This window comes from Dama dama, chromosome 2 (assembly GCF_033118175.1).
Source record: "Dama dama isolate Ldn47 chromosome 2, ASM3311817v1, whole genome shotgun sequence".
NCBI lineage: Eukaryota > Metazoa > Chordata > Mammalia > Artiodactyla > Cervidae > Dama > Dama dama.
The window spans coordinates 26878258-26897856 of record NC_083682.1 but is presented as its reverse complement, the minus strand read 5'-3'; the positions used below and the strand labels follow the sequence as shown (position 1 = coordinate 26897856).

General features: G+C 39.8%; 1 protein-coding gene across 2 annotated transcripts in view; it reads right to left on the bottom strand.

Annotated features, from left to right (window-relative positions):
- Positions 1-19599, bottom strand: part of NELL1 (neural EGFL like 1) — a 1025511-nt gene that overhangs the window by 755534 nt on the left and 250378 nt on the right. For both annotated transcript variants that reach the window (XM_061158429.1, XM_061158435.1), the window contains exons 6-8: positions 13178-13250; positions 12467-12549; positions 3906-4040 (exon numbers count right to left, since the gene is read on the bottom strand). In XM_061158429.1, the coding sequence (XP_061014412.1) occupies positions 3906-4040; positions 12467-12549; positions 13178-13250 (291 nt within the window). The remainder of the gene's footprint in view (positions 1-3905; positions 4041-12466; positions 12550-13177; positions 13251-19599) is intronic.

The window sequence follows — 19599 nt, the reverse complement described above, 5'->3', positions numbered from 1 at the left end:
AACTCTAATACTTTGGCCACCTCATGCGAAGAGTTGACTCATTGGAAAAGACCCTGATGCTGGGAGGGATTGGGGGCATGAGGAGAAGGGGACAACAGAGGATGAGATGGTTGGATGGCATCACTGACTCAATGGACGTGGGTTTAGGTGGACTCTGGGAGTTGGTGATGGACAGGGAGGCCTGGCGTGCTGCGGTCCATGGGGTCGCAAAGAGTCGGACATGACTGAGTGAGTGAACTGACTGACTGATGGAATCTAGATAAATGGTACTGATGGACCTGTTTACAGGGCAGGAATAGAGAACAGACTTGTGGACACAGTGGAGGAAGAGGGTGCGATGAGCTGAGAGAGTAGCACTGACATGTATACACTACCGTATGTAACACAGACAGCTAGTGGGAAGTTTCTGCGTAACACAGGGAGCTCTACCACATGCTCTGTGACTACTAGAGGGGTGGGATGGGGGAGCTTCAAGGGAGGGGATATATGTAGACTTATGGTTGATTTATGTTGTTGAATGGCAGAAACCAACACAACATTGTAAAGCAATTATGGAATTAAAAATCAATTTTTTAAAAAAGGAAATAAAATAAAATAAAATGTATAGTGGCAGAGAAAAGCTGTGACTGAAGTCAGCCACTCAGTTCAGTTCAGTTGCTCAGTCGTGTCTGACTCTTTGTGACCCCAAAGACTGCAGCACGCCAGGCCTCCCTGTCCATCACCAACTCCTGGAGTTTACTCAAATGCATGTCCATTGAGTCGGTGATGCCATCCAATCATCTCATCCTCTGTCATCCCCTTCTCCCCCTGCCTTCAATCATTTCCAGCATCAGGGTCTTTCCAAGGAGTCAATTCTTCTCATGAGGTAGCCGAAGTATTGGAGTTTCAGCTTCAGCATCAGTCCTTCCAAAGAATATTCAGGACTGATTTTCTTCAAGATGAACTGGTTTGATCTCCTTAAAGACCAAGAGACTCTCAAAAGTCTTCTCCAACACCACAGTTCAAAACCATCAATTCTTCAGTGCTCAGCTTTCTTTACAGTCCATGGGGTCGCAAAGAGTCGGACATGACTGAGTGAGTGAACTGACTGACTGATGGAATCTAGATAAATGGTACTGATGGACCTTTCACATCCATACATGACTATTGGAAAAACCATAACCTTGACTAGATGGACCTTTATTGGCAAAGTAATGTCTCTGCTTTTTAATAAGCTGTCTGCTGCTGCTGCTGCTAAGTTGCTTCAGTCATGTCCAACTCTGTGCGACCCCATAGACAGAAGCCCACCAGGCTCCTCCATCCCTGGGATTCTCCAGGCAAGAATACTAGAGTCGGTTGCCATTTACTTCTCCAATATGTTGTCTAGGTTTGTCATAATTTTTCTTCCAAAGAGTAAGCGTCTTTTAATTTCATGGCTGCAGTCACCATCTGCAGTGATTTTGGAGCCCAAAAAAATAAAGTCTGACACTCTTTCCCCATCTATTTGCCATGAAATGACAGGACCAGATGCCATGATCTTAGTTTTCTGAATGTTGAGTTTTAAGCCAACTTTTTAAATGACAGGACCAGATGCCATGATCTTAGTCTTCTGAATGTTGAGTTTTAAGCCAACTTTTTCACTCTTCTCTTTCACTTTCATCAAGAGGCTCTTTAGTTCTTCTTCACCTTCTGCCATAAGGGTGGTGTCATCTGCATATCTGAGGTTATTGATATTTCTCCCAGCAATCTTGATTCCAGCTTGTGCTTCATCCAGCCCAGCGTTTCTCATGAAGTGCTCTGCATATAAGTTAAATAAGCAGAGTGACAATATATAGCCTTGACGTACTCCTTTCCTGATTTGGAACCAACCTGTTGTTACATGTCCATTTCTAATTGTTATTTCCTGAACTGCGTACAGATTTCTCAAGAGGCAGGTCAGGTGGTCTGGTATTCCCATCTCTTGGAAAATTTTCCACAGTTTGTTTTGATCCACACAGTCAAAGGCTTTGGCATAGTCAATAAAGCAGAAATAGATGTTTTTCTGGAACTCTTTTGATTTTTCCATGATCCAGCAGATGTTGGCAATTTGATCTCTGGTTCCTCTGCCTTTCCGAAATACAGCTTGAACATCTGGAAGTTCTCTGTTCATGTACTGTTGAAGCCTGGCGTGAAGGATTTTGAGCATTACTTTGCTAGTGTGTGAAATGAGTGCAATTGTGCAGTAGTTTGAACATATTTTGGCATTGCCCTTCTTTGGGATTGGAATGAAAACTGACCTTTTCCAGTCCTGTGTCCACTGTTGAGTTTTCGAAATTTGCTGGCATATTGAGCACAGCTCTTTCACAGCATCATCTTTTAGGATTTGAAATAGTTCAACTGGAATTCCATCACCTCCACTAGCTTTGTTTGTGGTGATGCTTCCTAAGGCCCACTTGACTTTGCATTCCAGGATGTCTGACTCTAAGTTAGTGATCATACCATCATCATAATCTGGGTCATGAAGATCTTTTTTGTATAGTTCTTCCGTGTATTCTTGCCACCTCTTAATATCTTCTGCTTCTGTTAGGTCCATACCATTTCTGTCCTTATTGTGCCCAGCTTTGCATGAAATGTTCCCTTGGTATCTCTAACTTTCTTGAAGAGATCTCTAGTTTTCCTCTGTTGTTTTCCTCTATTTCTTTGCATTGATCACTGAGGAAGGCTTTCTTATCTCTCCTTGATATTCTTTGGAACTCTGCATTCAAATGGGTATATCTTTCCTTTGCTTTTTGCTTCTCTTCTTTTCACAGCTATTTGTAAGCCCTCCTCAGACAACCATTTTGCTTTTTTGCATTTCTTTTTCTTGGGGATGGTCTTGATCCCTGTCTCCTGTACAATGTCCCGAACCTCCGTCCATAGTTCAGGCACTCTGTCTATCAGATCTAATCCCTTGAATCTATTAGTCACTTCCACTGTATAACTGTAAGGGATTTGATTTAGGTCATACCTGAATGACCTAGTGGTTTTCCCTACTTTCTTCAATTTAAGTCTGAATTTGGCAATAAGGAGTTCATGATCTGAGCCACAGTCAGCTCCTGGTCTTGTTTTTGCTGACTGTATAGAGCTTCTCCATCTTTGGCTGCAAAGAATATAATCAATCTGATTTTGGTGTTAACCATCTGGTGATGTCCACATGTACAGTCTTCTCTTGTGTTGTTGGAAGAGGGTGTTTGCTATGATCAGTACATTCTCTAGGCAAAACTCTGTTAGCCTTTGCCCTGCTTCATCCTGTACTCCAAGGCCAAATTTGCCTGTTACTCCAGGTATTTCTTGACTTCCTACTTTTGCATTCCAGTCCCCTGTAATGAAAAGGAAATCTTTTTTGGGTGTTAGTTCTAGAAGGTCTTTTTAGTCTTCATAGCGTTCAACTTCAGCTTCTTTAGCATTATTGGTCAGGGCATAGATTTGGATTACTGTGATACTAACTGGTTTGCCTTGGAAATGAACAGAGATCATTCTCTCGTTTTTGAGACTGCATCCAAGTACTGCATTTTTGGACTCTTTTGTTGACTGTGGTGGCTACTCCATGTCTTCTAAGGGATTCTTGCCCACAGTAGTAGATATACTGGTCATCTGAGTTAAAGTCACCCACTAGGTAGGTTAAGAACCAAAGGCATTCCTTCCCCCTCTGATACTCTGGTCTCCAAACAGTAAGATTCTTGATAATATTAGATCATGTTATTAGAGTGTGTTTGCTTTCCTTTGACAAGTACTTGTGGTTATAATGACACTACAACTTACCTTCGCAACTGCTCCTATTAGTAAATAGGCACTTGGTAAAAAGATAACACATTGTAGAGTTGGCTTTATAAAGAAACAGGTTACACAAAAATCAGCAGAACCGCCCTCTTCAAACTGTTCATCTATTTATGTACAAAGAGGCTTACTTTGCATGTGCAGTTTCTGCAATGATCCCCGTCGACCCAGGAGTCTTGGTCTCTATAGAGCAGTCCACTCACTTGACAGGTCTTCTCACAATGACAGTTTTCCAATTGACTAAGTCTTGTTTCTGCATAGTTCAGCTGCAAGCAAGAGTTGCTACATGTAATTTCTATAATTCAACTGCATTGTCCTAACAAAGCTAATTGCAACAAGAAAAAATACATCCAAGCAGGAGGCAGGGGGGAAATGCTCAAAACAGTTCACTGATTCTCAGCCAGATCTGTTTTTTGGGTTTTGAAGGATTTCTTTTTTCCTTTTTTTTGAATTTCACACAAGGTGGAATCATTCTAAATTGAAGACATATTGGGCTCCCGTGGTCTAATGAGCACCAAATGAGACATTAAACTATCTCAGGGACATCATGGGTGTTTATCAACATGCACTTTCAGCTCAAGCCCACAAGAAACCACTTGTAATGAATGTGTTCAAGGACTCATTTCAGTGTTTACAGGTGATCTAATCAGCAACTCTGAAGCACTTACATTTATCTCCTACTATCCCGTCCCTATTCTTCACACACTAACTAAGTGTCATGGTTTACAAGCTGGGACATCACTGCTTCTTCTTTTATGAAAAATGCTGGGGAGCTGGAGCCAGAAAAAGGGTGAGTCAGAGGCAGATCTGATTTCTCCCCAGTTCAGGATTCTCCACATAGAATGCCCCAGGAATCACTTTGGCATTCAGACAAGGTCAAGAGAAGCAAACAAATCCCCAGGTGAGATGAGGATTTTCGAAAATAACCTTTTTCCTTTTTCTGGGTCACTCAACTGCTCCCATTTAACATCTCTGATTTGAAAGGATTTATGAAGTTTGAATGACGTCACAAGTAATCCCTTCAAGGGATCATCCAGCCTTTCTTTGCAAACCTAACAGTGATAAAACATTCATTACCTCCCAAAGGAGGCTACTTCTCTTGGCTAGCTCAAGATGTCTGAAATGTCTTTCTGGCTTGAGCTGTGTAGTTCCTCTCCCTTTTTCCTATTAGATCTAGTTTTGCCTTGTAGCCAGTTCTGAGCAAGTCTAATCTCTCTACAAACATTTGAGGTTTCCACAATGCCTGCTCCAATGTCCCCATGCCTACCCCTAACCACATTTGGTCCCACCAGAATCCCCTAATAACTCCTCGTGATATGGTTCCAGACTTCTCTCATGGCCATTTTCCATGTATGTGACTCCAGGTTGCCGTCAAAAATATGGCACAAAAAGCCTGGAATCTGGTATGATCTCTCTGTTGTCACATCCTTATTTACACTAAGGTGTAACTCAGCTGCATAGCAACCTCACTGTTCTTCTTACACAGAGATCACCAAGAACAAATACCACTTTCTAAAAGTGTATCCACTTCTTTTCCTTCTCAATCATATTTATATTATACATCCCTGTCTTGAGTATTTTCCCCATACAGGAGATCAAATCAATTCTTGATCCAAACTAAGACTATTTCAGGGTGATATTTTAGTTACAATAGTTGAACCTGGCTAATGGCAACTTCTACCATCTTTTTATATTTTCAATGGTTCCTGTCCACACATGCTCCTCTCACTCATAACAGCACTATTCTCTGGAAATAGAATCCACGTGTAATTCCAACCTTAGTTTTTATCATTTATTCAATCCTCTTCCTCTATACTTCTAAAATTTCTCAAGAAAAACTGTTCCTTGTCTGCCTGTCACGGGTAGTACCAAGAGGAAGGACAAAGATGCAAAAGGATCCTAAACAAACCACATGCAGTATAATCAACGCTGAAAAAACTGAGCTATTCCTGAAATATTAGCTTCCTAGGACACCTCTACTGTACAGGATCTTCCAAAAATTCCGGTCACATTTAAATCTTCAGCCTAGTCATGGAGCTTACAGAAATGACGATAATTAAGTTATTTGGGAATTCTTTACAAAACACAGATAACATAGACTTCCAAAAGTCTGGTGACACCAAGTGACCAAAACCATATATTGGTAAGAGGTAATAAGAAGGGGGACTTCCCTGGTGGCTCAGCTGGTAAAGAATCCGCCTGCAATGCAGGAGACCTGGGTTCAGTCCCTGGGTTGGGAAGATTCCCTGGAGAGGGAAAGGCTACCCACTCCAGTATTCTGGCCTGGAGAATTCCATGGACTGTATAGTCCACGGGGGTTGCAAAGAATCAGACACGACTGAGCAACTTTCACGAATAAGAAGGGAGTGGTAATGCAGCACATATTATCTTGACCTCATTTCTATCGTCTCAGCAGTTCCTGCGTAAGGCAGTGATAGTCCTATGACCTTGGAATGAACAAGAGCTGAACTAGAAGGGAATCTTTCCTAAAAGCGGCTCTGCATGAGGAGTCCAGGAGAGCCCGTCTTACTCTGCAAGTCTGGAACAACTCTAGGGACTGTATCACTCTGAGAAGAGGACTTCTCAAGGATGAGTCCAAAAGGCAATTCTGTATCTATCCCAGTTTCCTGAAAATCCAGGTGCTTGCCTAAAGGCAATATTGTCAATTTCCAGTACTACCCAATGAAGCTGAGCTATGCTCACCTCCAAAACTCAATTCCAAGGAAGAGCCTCAGTTTTAACACAGTGGAAGGTATTCCTATGGCCGGTTTTGTTTCCCTTCTGAGCTTTTTTCATTTTTAATATACTTAGCCTTCTCTGAAAACAATGAAAAGCCCTAATCTCTGTAATAACAAGAACACATCAGACTTTCAAAAACAAAGAAATACAGTAAAGCAAAAAGCTAATTTTTCAAAGGCACTTAATATGTAATATTGCCTGCCTCTTCCCCCTGCTAAATCCTGAAGCAACAATAAAGGAAAAAAATAGCTCTGAAGCAAAAGAAGAAAAAAAATGAATTACATTTTCTGTCACTGGCATTAGCATGCAGAATTTCTACAAATTCATTTTCAAAAGCTATTTCTACACTACCTGCCATTTTCTCAAGGAATGCCTACAGATCCGAAATAGATACGGTATCAAATCTGCATCTCTTTTCTGTTTTAGCTTTGTTCAAGCATTTATCTAAGCAAACAGAGAGCGAATCATTTATTCTTAATTCTACACATTCAAAGACAGGCAGCAGAGGCCTTTTTCACAGTAAGAGGTCAATGAATGAAACTAGGTACATTAGTCATGCAATAGATTGCTTCTTTTCCTTTCCTTTGAAATATTATTTATTTGGCATTTGCTATATGAAAGGTAAAAAAAGAGATCTATTGTATTAAACCTTTAAACTTAATTGAAAAATCACTATTGAGCTCCTGGAAACAATGAAAATCTCAAAATTAAATATATTACAAGCCGATATGCCACCCCAAGTGCTGCTTGATTTCCGTAAGTAGATTTGGCAAAGATTTAGACAGAAGTAATCAAGAAATTGCCCATCTTCAGCATCTATTCTTCCTGAGCTTGAAGGGAGAATGGGATTACAGCACAGGTAGGATGCAAGATAAGGACACAGCCTGACCCACTCACTGCGTACCTAGCTCAGCAGGCTGTGGGTCTCACGGTGTCAAGAATACCTGGGACAATTTCTAGAATAAGTTAGGGGATTAATGGTCTCTAGTGGATTACTTAGGGGAGGTGTCAGGGAAGGTACTTTGTTGCACCTTTCCCCCCTGGTAAAGGTATGGCTTTGCCAGACTGTAGGGATTCTTCCCCTGGAGAAGGAAATGGCAACCCACTCTAGAATTCTTGCCTAGAGAATCCCATGGACAGAGGAGCCTGGTGGGCTACAGTCCACGGGGTCGCAAAGAGTCAGACACAACTGAGCAACTAAGACACACAGGGATTCTTTAAAAGGGCTCTTCTGTACCCTGCTCCTGTTACCTGAAACTACATGCAAGTTGCTTCCTTGATCTGTCCTTTCACACATTTTCAATCATCCCTACTTTGAAAGGAGAAAAGAAACAGCAAGCCCTCCTAGGTGCACCCCCGAGCTTATGTGATGTCTGCGCCTGTTTGCTTTGATGTGATTTTAGCTACCAACTCCTGCCTGGCTTGTGTGCTGGCCTCACTCTCTGGTCGGATTCCATGACTTCCACTATGACCCAAGTATGAGGACTTTCTGCTGCTTTCCAAGACCTCCTGGCTCTAGACCAGGGCTTTGACAGCAACTCTCAAGCAATCTTCATAAAATGAAGAATAACTATCATCATTTTACGGATGGGGAAATTGCAGCTGGAAATGAGATCAGTGACTCATTCCAGGCTGCAAACATTGGAAGAAGTGATAAAAATGATATTTAACATCAGATGAATCTCACTCCAAAGCCCATTTCTATCTCCACCAAGATCTGTATGACTAATGCCTATTTTAATCATAGCTGCTGGGCAACTTAAACCAAACCTCCAATCCTATTAGCTAAATCTTGGCTTATTTAACCAAAGGCAAAGTCCAAATACAGATGGATTTAGTGCCCCAGAATTCCCTTTGTGCACAGGAATCCTCCTTGTCTTCTGATCTGGCTTATCGCCCCAGACGCCATCTCTTTCACTCTGCTTCCAGCAAGATGGCAGACTAGGTACCCTGAAAGACTTTCCTCCTTGAATCAACTAAAATGCTGGATAAAATACACAAATCAAAGCTTTTAAAAAATCATCACAGGGGCTGATACAAAAGGAAGCAAGCCATAGTGGCCCAAACAAACTCAGAGTCAGGGATCCAGGGAGGTGAGTGAGCACCAAAGCTTCATGACATCAGCCAAAACAGGCAGCCTTTGGGCTCCCAGCTTGACAGCTGCAGAGGAGGCCAGGGAGACAGAGAACAGGGTCTGCCCAAGACGAGGTGTCTTAAAGGAAACTCCTACATCAAGGTGGGGCCCCAAAAGGTTGTACCCTCAGCTTCAGAGTGAACAAAAAAGAAACAAGGCTTATACAGGCACAGAAGGAAGACCATCCCGTTCAGACTGTGGTCCTGGCTAGAGGGAAGTATCTTCCTTGAAAAGTCTTAAGGAATTCTTTGCTGAGAATTCACCTGGCGGATCCCAGGTTTGCAGTCTAATTCTGAGTCATCCCCATGATCTGAAAAACCTTTAAGAGATCATGCAATAGAAGTTGCCCCTGAGTGGTCCTGGCAGAAGCACAGATAATGTGAACCCAGAACTCAGACAGTTGCCACATATATTTAAGGACAATAGTGGCTATAACCAGATGGGTGAGATCAGAGGCCTTGTTCTTATCTGGCCTTCCTCCTTCAAAAGCTACTACAAGCTCTATGCTCACGTTTCACTCCCAGCAGATACCATCTGAACACACACTCCTCTTTTTCTCTCCTCTTATGGCCCATGCTTCTTCTCACTATTATTGCCATCCTCTTACTGGCAGCATCTTCCTCTCTTTCTCCATCAGTCATTCCTCCTTTATATCTTTTGATTCTCTTTCTAATCCTTTTCTCCTCCAACCAGAAACTTTCTCAGTCATGATCCAACTATCAGAATCTAAGCTTGAGTTCCAGTTTTGCCATCCACTTTTCTTGGGAAAACTTACACAACCTTCTTGGAACTCCAGCTTCTCCTGGACAGTGGGTTAATAAACCTGACTCAGGATTGCTGTAAGGATTAAAGAGAGGGAATCTAAAAATTTAAGCATTGTAACTAACACAAAGTAAGTGTTCAATAAATATTACCTAGTTTGAGTATCTTTCCAGCTTATTCCAGATCAGGGGTTGACAAACTAAAGCCCATGGACCAAATCTGACCCACCACTCATTTTTGTATGGCCTGTGAGCTGAGAATGATTTTTATATTTTTCAGTGATTAAATTTTTTTAATTGAAGTATGGTTGATGTACAAGATATAAAGAGTTACAGGTGTACAATATAGTAATTGACAATTTTTAAAGGTTTATACTCCATTTTTAATTATACAATGTTGACTATATGCTCCTTGCTATAAGCTACCATGATATACTGTACAATAGTTTGTACCTCTTAATTCACTACCCCTATATTGTTCCTCCACCCCTCCCCACTAGAAACCACAATTTTGTTCTCTATGAGTCTGCTTCTTTTTTGTCATATTCACTAGTTTGTTGTATTTTTTAAGATTCCACATATAAGTGATATCAAACAGAATTTGTCTTTCGCTTATTTATTTCACTTAGTATAATGCCCTCCAAGTCCATTGCTGTGAATGGCACAATTTCACTCTTTTTATGGCTGAGTAGTATTCCATTGTGTGTGCTCATATCACCTGAGGCTGAGTGGCATCTTTCTTGGTCCAAAAATTTGGTAACAAGCTACAATATAATATGTATATGTACCACATCTTCTTTATCCATTCATCTGTTGATGCACACTAGGGTTGCTTACATAGCTTGGCAATTCTAAATAAAACTGCTATGAACACTGGAGTGCATGTATCTTTTTGAATTAGTACTTTGGTTTCCTTTGGATATGTACCCAGGGATGGAATTGCTGGGTCATAAGGTGGTTCTACAATTAGTTTTTTGAGAAACCTCCATACTATCTTTCACAGTGGCTGCCTCAATTTATACTTCCACCAATAGTTTACAAAGTTTCTACTGTAAATGAAAACAATTCATTTGTTTTCATTTGGAAACAATTCAACAAAGTACTATAATAATTTACATAGTTTCCCTTTACTATACAGAAAACAGTAACATCTGTTACTTGTGTTCTTTTTGAAGATAGCGAATCTGACAGGTGTGAGGTAATGTATCATTGCGTGGTTTTGGTTTGTATTTCCCTGATGATTACCAATGTTGAGTATCTTCATGCTATATTGATCAATTTCATTCAAGTGAAATAAATATATACATCAAGTTCTCAATTTTGCTTCTTGATCTACAGAAACTAAAATTTACTAACCGGCCCTTTACAAGAAAAGTTTGCCAGCTCCTCTTCTAGATTATCATGGGTTCCAAATTTTGCAGTGAAAATTGAAGTACTCAGTTTTCTAATTATAATTCTATTCACAGTTTGAAAGAAATAGACTTATAAATCTTCCACAGTGCCGGGGGTGTTCAGAAGGTGGATTAAACCATTTTCTGCTTGTAATCACCCACAATTAAATATCTTCTGCCTCACAAATGCCCATTTTACATAATAATGTTTTGAGGACAGAGCTCAATGCGGCTGCTAGATAATGTATAGCTAAAAAGACAAAAATGACATTCCTGCAACAAGAAAAAATGAGAACAAAAAGGGTACCACCAATTCCAGGATATGGAGAACCACAGTCACCTGAAGCTGAGTGGCATGTTTCTTGGTCCAAAAATTTGGTAGCAAGCTAAAATATAATTAACAGTATTGAGATCAAGCTGCTCCAGACAACATGAAATAATAGCTTCTACATGCCACAAGCTGAGAAGGCAAAAAATTGCCTGCGTTTCACATTTCCACTACACTCTGAAGTGAAAAGCTCTCGATTCTCAGATTTAGTTTCTCTCTTTACGAAAGTGGTCTGTCTCTCCTTTGCAGACAAAAGATTTGGCCAAAAAACCTAGTTTAAAACAGAAACACTGTCTTCAGCAGTGCAATCTTTGAGTCCAAAATACAGCCCTACCTCCCAAACACTGACCTACCCCACCAATTTTTTCCTCACACTATGGCTGATGGCAGGAGCCATCACAGCTGCAGGTGGAATAGGATTAATGTATCATTTTCACTGTTATTAAAAGTCTTCCTTTTGCAGAGTATAATGTCTCTTAGGCCCGACCTAATTCTTTCTTCGCCCTAGGCCAGAACTCAAGTCCACGACTGATTGGTATCATAACAACAGCACTAGCCATGTTTTCTATTTATTCAGCACCTTTCTTCACAAGGCTCAGGGCTTGTCATTGTCAATCTAAATTTTATTAATATATATTATTAAAGCCCCTAATTGTCTACATTTCTGGCTCTGCCACTCAATATGACGTCTGTGGGGGTAGAAATCACTTCATCACTGCCTCTCTGTGCCTAACACAGTGTCCAGAAAATAGCAAATCCTCCAAAGATGCTTGTCAAGTGGATGATGGAGAAGAGGGAGAGAAACAGAAGTAGAAGACTGAAGTTGTTAAAGGCAAACTTGCCTCCTTGACTATTTGAACTCAGGATCAGTTTTGAAATGAATCATGTATTAGAAATGTGATATAATGCCTTCCTGTGACAGTAATCTGTTCTTAACAACAGCAATTTTGCCCTTTCTGATTATTGGCAATTATTCTTGCATCCAGAATGCATTAGCTTATAAGCAGCAGTGACTAACCATATCTCAGCTCTCAGTTACTAGTTTAATGGTCAATGGCAAAATTCCTTTTCCACTCCCAGGGAGGCTACAGTTATACATATTGCCTCTCTCCTTCAAACATTTTTCAAGTAAACATTTTGATACAGCTGAATGGCATCAAAGACAGAAATGGTTATGTTTACTATAGGTTGTCCTATTTCAAGAAAGAGTAAACCATTTTTATGGTAACATATTGCAGATACCAAAGCTAAAAATGTTTCCATTATAGCAAATCACTCTGAGCTCCAGATAGGATGGGCAAAAAAAATGAAACATCACAAGTGAAGTTCAGATACCTACTTTTGCAGTCATCTTGGCCAAAAGCTCTTGTAAATCCATTATTCCTTGCACCAGGCTTAAGAAATCACTGCAAGTTGGGCAAGCTCAATAAAGAAAATATAAAATAAATGTTGATACTGTGCTAACAGAAGAAAATATATTTTTCAACCATAGTTGCTTGGCTATGTAGAAGGGTTTTCACTTTTCTGGTTAAGTTTGACTTCAAAATTGGAGTGAATTCACAAGGATTTCAGATCTAGATCTTTCCCTTTTAGTAATTAAAATGAAATGAACTGAAAAGAAAGGCAGTATGTTTTAAACTGTAAAATATTTTTAAATTTAAATTAAGCTCATTTTTATCAGCCCTAAAGAATTTTGAATTATCACAGAAGTGGCAAAAGTAAACTCCTATCTAACTCAAGAACTTTTAAAAATAATTTATATACATGTGTTTATATAGTTATATCAAACATAACTTTCTGTATCAATCTACAGACTAAAAACTGCTCAAGTTGAGTTTTCTTATCTTCAAATTTTAATTCTACAAATAATACATAAATGTTTTAAAAATTCAAAGACAGAAGTATTTAGGATACATAAGATCTCACACTAATCCCACCACCTCATAAGTCAACAATGTAAATAGTTTGTGTATATCCTTCCTGACAGCTTCTCTCATATTATCAACAAGTTATATTAAATAATTCTGAAATGCTTTAAGTTGCTACTTACTGCGATTCAGGTTTGGACACTGTGTTATATATCCATTTGGCATGAAGATGATTTTCCCATCTTGAATAATCCCCTTGATAAAAGAAGAGAGAGGTGGCGATCAGTATTACACATATCAGTTCAAATGGCCCCTGTCACAAGCTCTCTGAAGGGAAGATTATTTTATTTAACACGACTGATAGCCTCATTCAAAAGGTGAGTTGGCCACACTGACCTACTCCAACTCGTGCTCTTCCAGAAATCTCAAAATATCCATTCATCTTGAGAAAGCTACAATTACTTACTACTGATTTATGCTAATGATATCATGGAACTAAGGATCCATCAGTCAATGTTTTTAAACTGTCCCTCTAAAAAGGCACTGATGCAATAAAATTTCTCCTCAATGCCCTAGTCATCTTAAAACATTAAATATTGCTGATTTCCAGGATTATCTTAGGTGGGAGAAAGAGACAATAGGAACATATTAGGAACATACTAGACTAAAATGTTCTACTGATTCATTTAATCAAGGAAATAAAATTAGACAAGGAGAAAACTAAGAACCTTGCTCTCAGCTAATTGAATAACATGAGTCTTTGCTGGTGAGTCTTAAGATTTGCTCAACATCTCACTGTGGATGAAAGGTGGCCTTTTAATTTTGCAATCTATCTAGAAGAACAGCCCTAATTTAAGAAAGTCATTGGGGCTGTCATCCCTCAATGAAAATATTGACATAGCTTTGGATTTTTCATGTTGAATTTCAAGATTCGGTTTCTAGGGTATTTTTTCCCCTGATTTGATGGAAGAGATATTACAGAACAGATGGAACATGTAGAAGCTGGTTCAGTATATTGAGCTTAACCTATAAATAAAATATAGGCTTATGATAGCATGGCAAGTCTTTCAGAGGGAGTGAAGTTTAACATTTATGTGCTTATCCTCTGAAGAGCAAACGGTAATCAGCAAACACTGTTTCTGCTTATTATTTCAAGATAAAATACTAATTGGAAATGTTAATAGAAACAACAGGATCAAAAGGCCTCTTCCTCAAAACTAGATATCTTTATTAATCTCTGCCTCTTTGAGGATGATGCAGTGCCTGTGATTACCAGAGCAGACAGCCTCACCATGGGAAGGAGGTCCCTGCCACAGTTCTTCAAAATGAATTTGCCATGTCTTGCAAGGGAATTCCAGGGAGTAATTAATGGAGCACAATCTAAGTCAATCAGCTTCTTCGTGGCACAATATTGCACAGTTTTTCAAAGCAAATTACCTCCTTTGAGAGGCCAGGGCACCTTTCAAGCATGTTTGAGGAATCTGAGAAAAGCATGGGATTGGCAGTTAGTGGTTCAAGGTCTGAATCCATCTGTAGCTAACTGGGTTTACTTAGGAAGTCAACCACCTTCTCTGAGCTTCAGTTGCTTCATCTAGAAAAAAAGAAGTGCTGTATGCAAAAGCTGCAGAACCTTCCAGCACTCAAGTGCTGTGTCAATGAAATCTTTGTCCAAACTGAAATGGTCACAATTTAGATATGTGCTTTTGCTAACTTTTAAGATAAAAGTAAAAATCAGTCAAGAGTAAACAAAGAGAGATAGAATATCACATTAGAAAACATCTGTCTAATGAGGCTAAATATGGATGAAGTTAGAGTGACTATCTAGGTCTGCCTAGGATTTAGAGATTTGGGTGCTAAAACTGAGACTCCCAAGCAAATCAGGGCAGTTGATCACCCTCAGTGATGCAAAAAGTAGAGAAAATACTTATACTAGGAAAGGGCTGGGTCTATTACCTGCTGGTCAGAAGATCCTAAATCATTCTTATTTGTATTAGCCATGAAAAAGACCCTTGGAAACCTAGAATATATTTGTCATGGTATTATCTTTGCCAAAAGAAATGGAAAATCCATTTGAAAGGATATCCCTTCTGCTTATTCTGTAGTAACGTATATAACACACAGCAGTATTCTTTTTGGCTTTTTTTTGTAATTTTTATTTGTCATATAGTTGCTTTACAATGTTCTGTTATTTTCTGCTGTATAGCAAAGTGGCCCTTTTATTTTAATGACTGACTGATTTTGTCATTTTAAAATTACTGTCTCTCCCACACTTTCTTCTTCCTGCATCCCTCCTCACTTCTCTACTTTTAATCTCTAGCACACACATGTGTGTTACACAGATCATTAGACGAAGGTCAATGGTGTTGACCTGAACAAAAATGGAAATAAGGACAGATTCTTGATCCCCATCAGCACAAAACCTCACGGCACTTCAAATTTTTTTTCTAAAAAAAAAAAAGAAAAGGTCATGAGGGTCAGCCCACATACTGACTTAAAAATGTGTTCTTACCAAATGAATCAAGATGGGAATGCTAATTTGTTTGAATGGATATAATTCCAGTCTGGATTAAAAAGAAAGGTGGAATATATACTGTACAAATACCAACTGTAACCCAAAGAAGAGTGAGTGTATGCATTTACCTGTAAATACATATCTATGTATATATCCCAGGACCTTCTCATAATAAGAACCAAAAGGTCTTGCACTGAAGTGTCATATGGACTAGAGTCATCCCTCAGTAGTTGGAAGGTAATTCTGGGACCTCCTTTTTCCCCCACCCATCATGGATACAAAAATTTGCAGATTCTCTAGCCTTTTATATAAAATGACATAATACAGTATGACTTCTGTATACACAGGCTCAGCATGCATGGAATCAACAAACTGCAGGTCAAAATTGGCTGATTCTGAAGATGTGGAAACTGCAGACAGCGGGCAGATTGTATTTATTTCCTGGACATTTGTCAATATAGGAAGCATTTACTAGGCACTTCGTTTTCTTTAGAAAACAGAATTTTATAAAGCATAAAGAAACAAACAACAAAGAAGCTGATCAGCCTTATCTCTCCCAGAAAAATCATCTATGAGGATTTCTAAAGATGAAAGCATACCTTAAAGCACAGCAACTTCTCCCCCAAAAAGGCGAAATAAGGGATAAAAAGATAGAATTTCTATTATTTTTCTTCATTTAACTTTAAATGTATCTATACTTAACTGAAAAAAAGAAACTCTGGCTGAGCCTACACCAGCAGACCTCCTTTGATCTCATTTTTTGAGACTATGCTTTATTTCATACCATTCACCATGGCAGTATTTCTCAAAATGCCAGCTTCTTAAGAATCACATTGAGTATTTAACATTCAGACTCCTGGGTCAACGCCAGATTCTGTTTCAAGAGAGTCAGTGTGGGCCCAGATACATCATTTTCAAAAGCTGTCCCAGAGGATTCTCACAAAAAGTCAAGAGACCCCACTTTGAAAAACACGGCCCTGTTGTCCCTGAAAAGGAACTGGCAATCCATCCCAGTATTCTTGCCTGGAAAATCCCATGGACAGAGGAGACTGGCAGGCTACAGTCCATAGCATTGCAAAGAGTTGGACAAGACTGAGCTACTGAACATGCTCCCTGGTGTCAATCATTTGGATTCCCTGGAGCAATATTTACTCCTTACACAATGGTGAAGGATAGCATCACAATGGTGAAGGTAGCATCAACATCCAATACACAAAGAGAGTAAAATATTACTATCTGGAACTGAATGTCAGCCAACCAAATTACTAAATTATAAACACCATGAAGGACAAAACATAGGCTTTCACCTCAGCATCCCCTGCAATTCCCATCATAGTATATTTCACAAAGTAGTCACAATCAACACCTTACCTATATCAAACGCTTAAAAACTATCAAGTATATAATTGTAGGCGAGCAAAAGTTTCCACTTGAAATGTCTCATTGGAATGTAGATTAATTAGACCTGAAAACAATCAAAGCCCAAAAGACACAGGAAGAAACTTTGACCTTTACCCTAACTACCTAAAAGAATCTAGATAGAAGGTCTATTCCCAGAAGAGAGCTATTACCAGAGATCTCTGCAAGGAATATGAGCCAGGTGTAGTGAGGAAACAAGATCAGCATGCAGTCTGCACCCCACTGTCTCTGCAGGTCCAGCAAACATTTAGCTACTGAACATTCGCTCTGCCATCTCCATCTCCGTAATGAATTGTCTACCTCCCCTTTGCAATCCCAAAGCTCTACCACCACATCCAGTTAGTCTTTAGCTGAAAATGCTATTTAAGGTGAGGTATTTCAGCCATTTATGGTAAGCTACTCAGTTTTCCTGGATTTCGGTCATGTATACATGTCGTTGAAATTTGCTTTGAGTATCTGCTCACTGGTCTCATGTCAGTTTAATTCTTAGACTCACCAGAAAAACCTACGAGGGAAGAGGAAGATTTTTTTTTCCTCCCTGACACAATATTAAACTACAAATTTATAGCTCTTAAGAGTCTGTGAAAATCATGTGGAATGCTAGTTGTTAAACTAGGGGTATATACCAGCATTTTAGAGGAGGGTGAGGGAGTACAGTTTTCTACAAAATTTTTAAATGGCCCTGAGGTGATTTTGATATGTCTGATGAAAACCACTGATCTAGGGACTGATCACCTGGTCATTATGTTGTAGGAAGGGGGAGGCCCCCTACAGGGCCCAAGAGCGGGCTCTTGTCTAACACTCAGAAATGAATTGTCCGAGGAGACACATGTGCTGATAAAGCAAGAGATTTTATTGGGAAAGGGCACCCTGGGAAAGAGCAGGAGGGTAAGGGAACCCAGGAGAACTGCTCTGCCGAGTGGCTCACAGTCTTGGGTTCTATGGTGATGGGATTAGTTTCCCGGTGGTCTTTGGCCAATCATTCTAATTCAGAGTCTTTCCTGGTGGCATATGCATCGCTCAGCCATGATGGATGCTAGCGAGAGGGATTCTGGGAAGTGGACAGACATGCGGTGTCTCCTTTCGACCTTTCCCAAATTCTTCCAGTTGGTGATGGCTTATTAGTTCCATATTCCTTATCAGGATCTCCTGTCATAAAACAACTCATTCAAATGGTTACTATGGTGCCTGGCCAGGGTGGGCAGTTTCAATCAGCATGCTTCCCCTAACAATTAGACCCATGAAAAATCTAAAAGCTCTGATATTTTAATTAGCTTTTCTAAAGTATACCATTGGGTGGCATCACCAACTCAATGGACATGACTTTGAGCAAACTCCAGGAAATGGTGAAGGACACGGAAGCCTGGCATGTTGCAGTCCATGAGGTTGCAAAGAGTTGGACATGACTTGCTGACTGAACAAGAACAATAAAAGGACACCTTAATCCTGGGCCATCAACTACAGGTCTGCTAACTTCAGACCAGTGCTAGGCCACTATCAGTTCAGTTCAGTGCAGTTGGTCAGTTGTGTCCAACTCTTTGCAACCGCATGGACTGTGGCACGCCAGGCCTCCCTGTCCATCACCAACTCCTGGAGCTTGCTCAAATTCATGTCCATCAAGTCAGTGATGCCATCCAACCATCTCATCCTCTGTCGTCCCCTTCTCCTCCTGTCTTCAATCTTTCCCAGCATCAGGGTTTTTTCCAACAAGTCAGTTCTTCACATCAGGTGGCCAAAATATTGGAGCTTCAGCATCAGTCCTTCCCATGAATATTCAGGGTTGATTTCCTTTAGGACTGACTGCTTGGATCTCCTTGCAGTCCAAAGGACTCTCAAGAGTCTTTTCCAACACCACAGTTCATAGTGTAAATAAAGTCATTTGAGAAAGTCTCCTAGTTACGTGGACTCACAAGATGGTGGTATAAGGCAGTCAGTCCTGTTCTCAAAATAAGGTTCTAGAGCACTGAATGAGGTCCCTATGTCACACAGCAAACTCCCACGGGCCACCCACCTCAGTGCTCCACAATATTGTGTCAGCTCCTGATGTATGGCAGGAGCTGACACGACATTGTGGAGAAATTATCCTCCAATTTGAAAAAAAAGAAAAAAAATGGAAAAAAAAAAAACTAAAAAAAAAATGAGGTTCTATCTTAATTGCCTTCATGGAAAGATACTATTCAACCATTCATAATGAGTTATTTGCATTAGATGCTAACAGTCTGCTGAAACAGTTTTTCAGTGCTAGAAAACTAAGATCCTTTTAGGTAGCCTAACATTCTCCCCTGCAATCTTATTTACACTATTAACTTGCTAAACAATCCGTTTTCTTGTTGCTAGTACAATGCTAAATCTCAGCCACTCTAGGGCTCTAAATAAATCCCTAAGGGTCGCCCAAATTAATAAGCTTTGACTATTAGGACAATGGAAAGAGAAAATGGATCTTTCTTCCTCTTTGTTACATCCACCTGTTGCCACCTTCTATGGCTTCCTGCACTCAGCTCACCAGGCACTGAAAAATAAATTTGCACCAGGCAGGTGATATGTTATGGTTTTTTTCTTGTTGTTGTTGTTGTTGTTTTTTTTTTTTTTCAGGTCTGAGGCACTAATGCCCATTATTCCATTGTTCCAATAACATTTCTCATTTCACACTAAAAAATACAGGAGGGTGCAGAA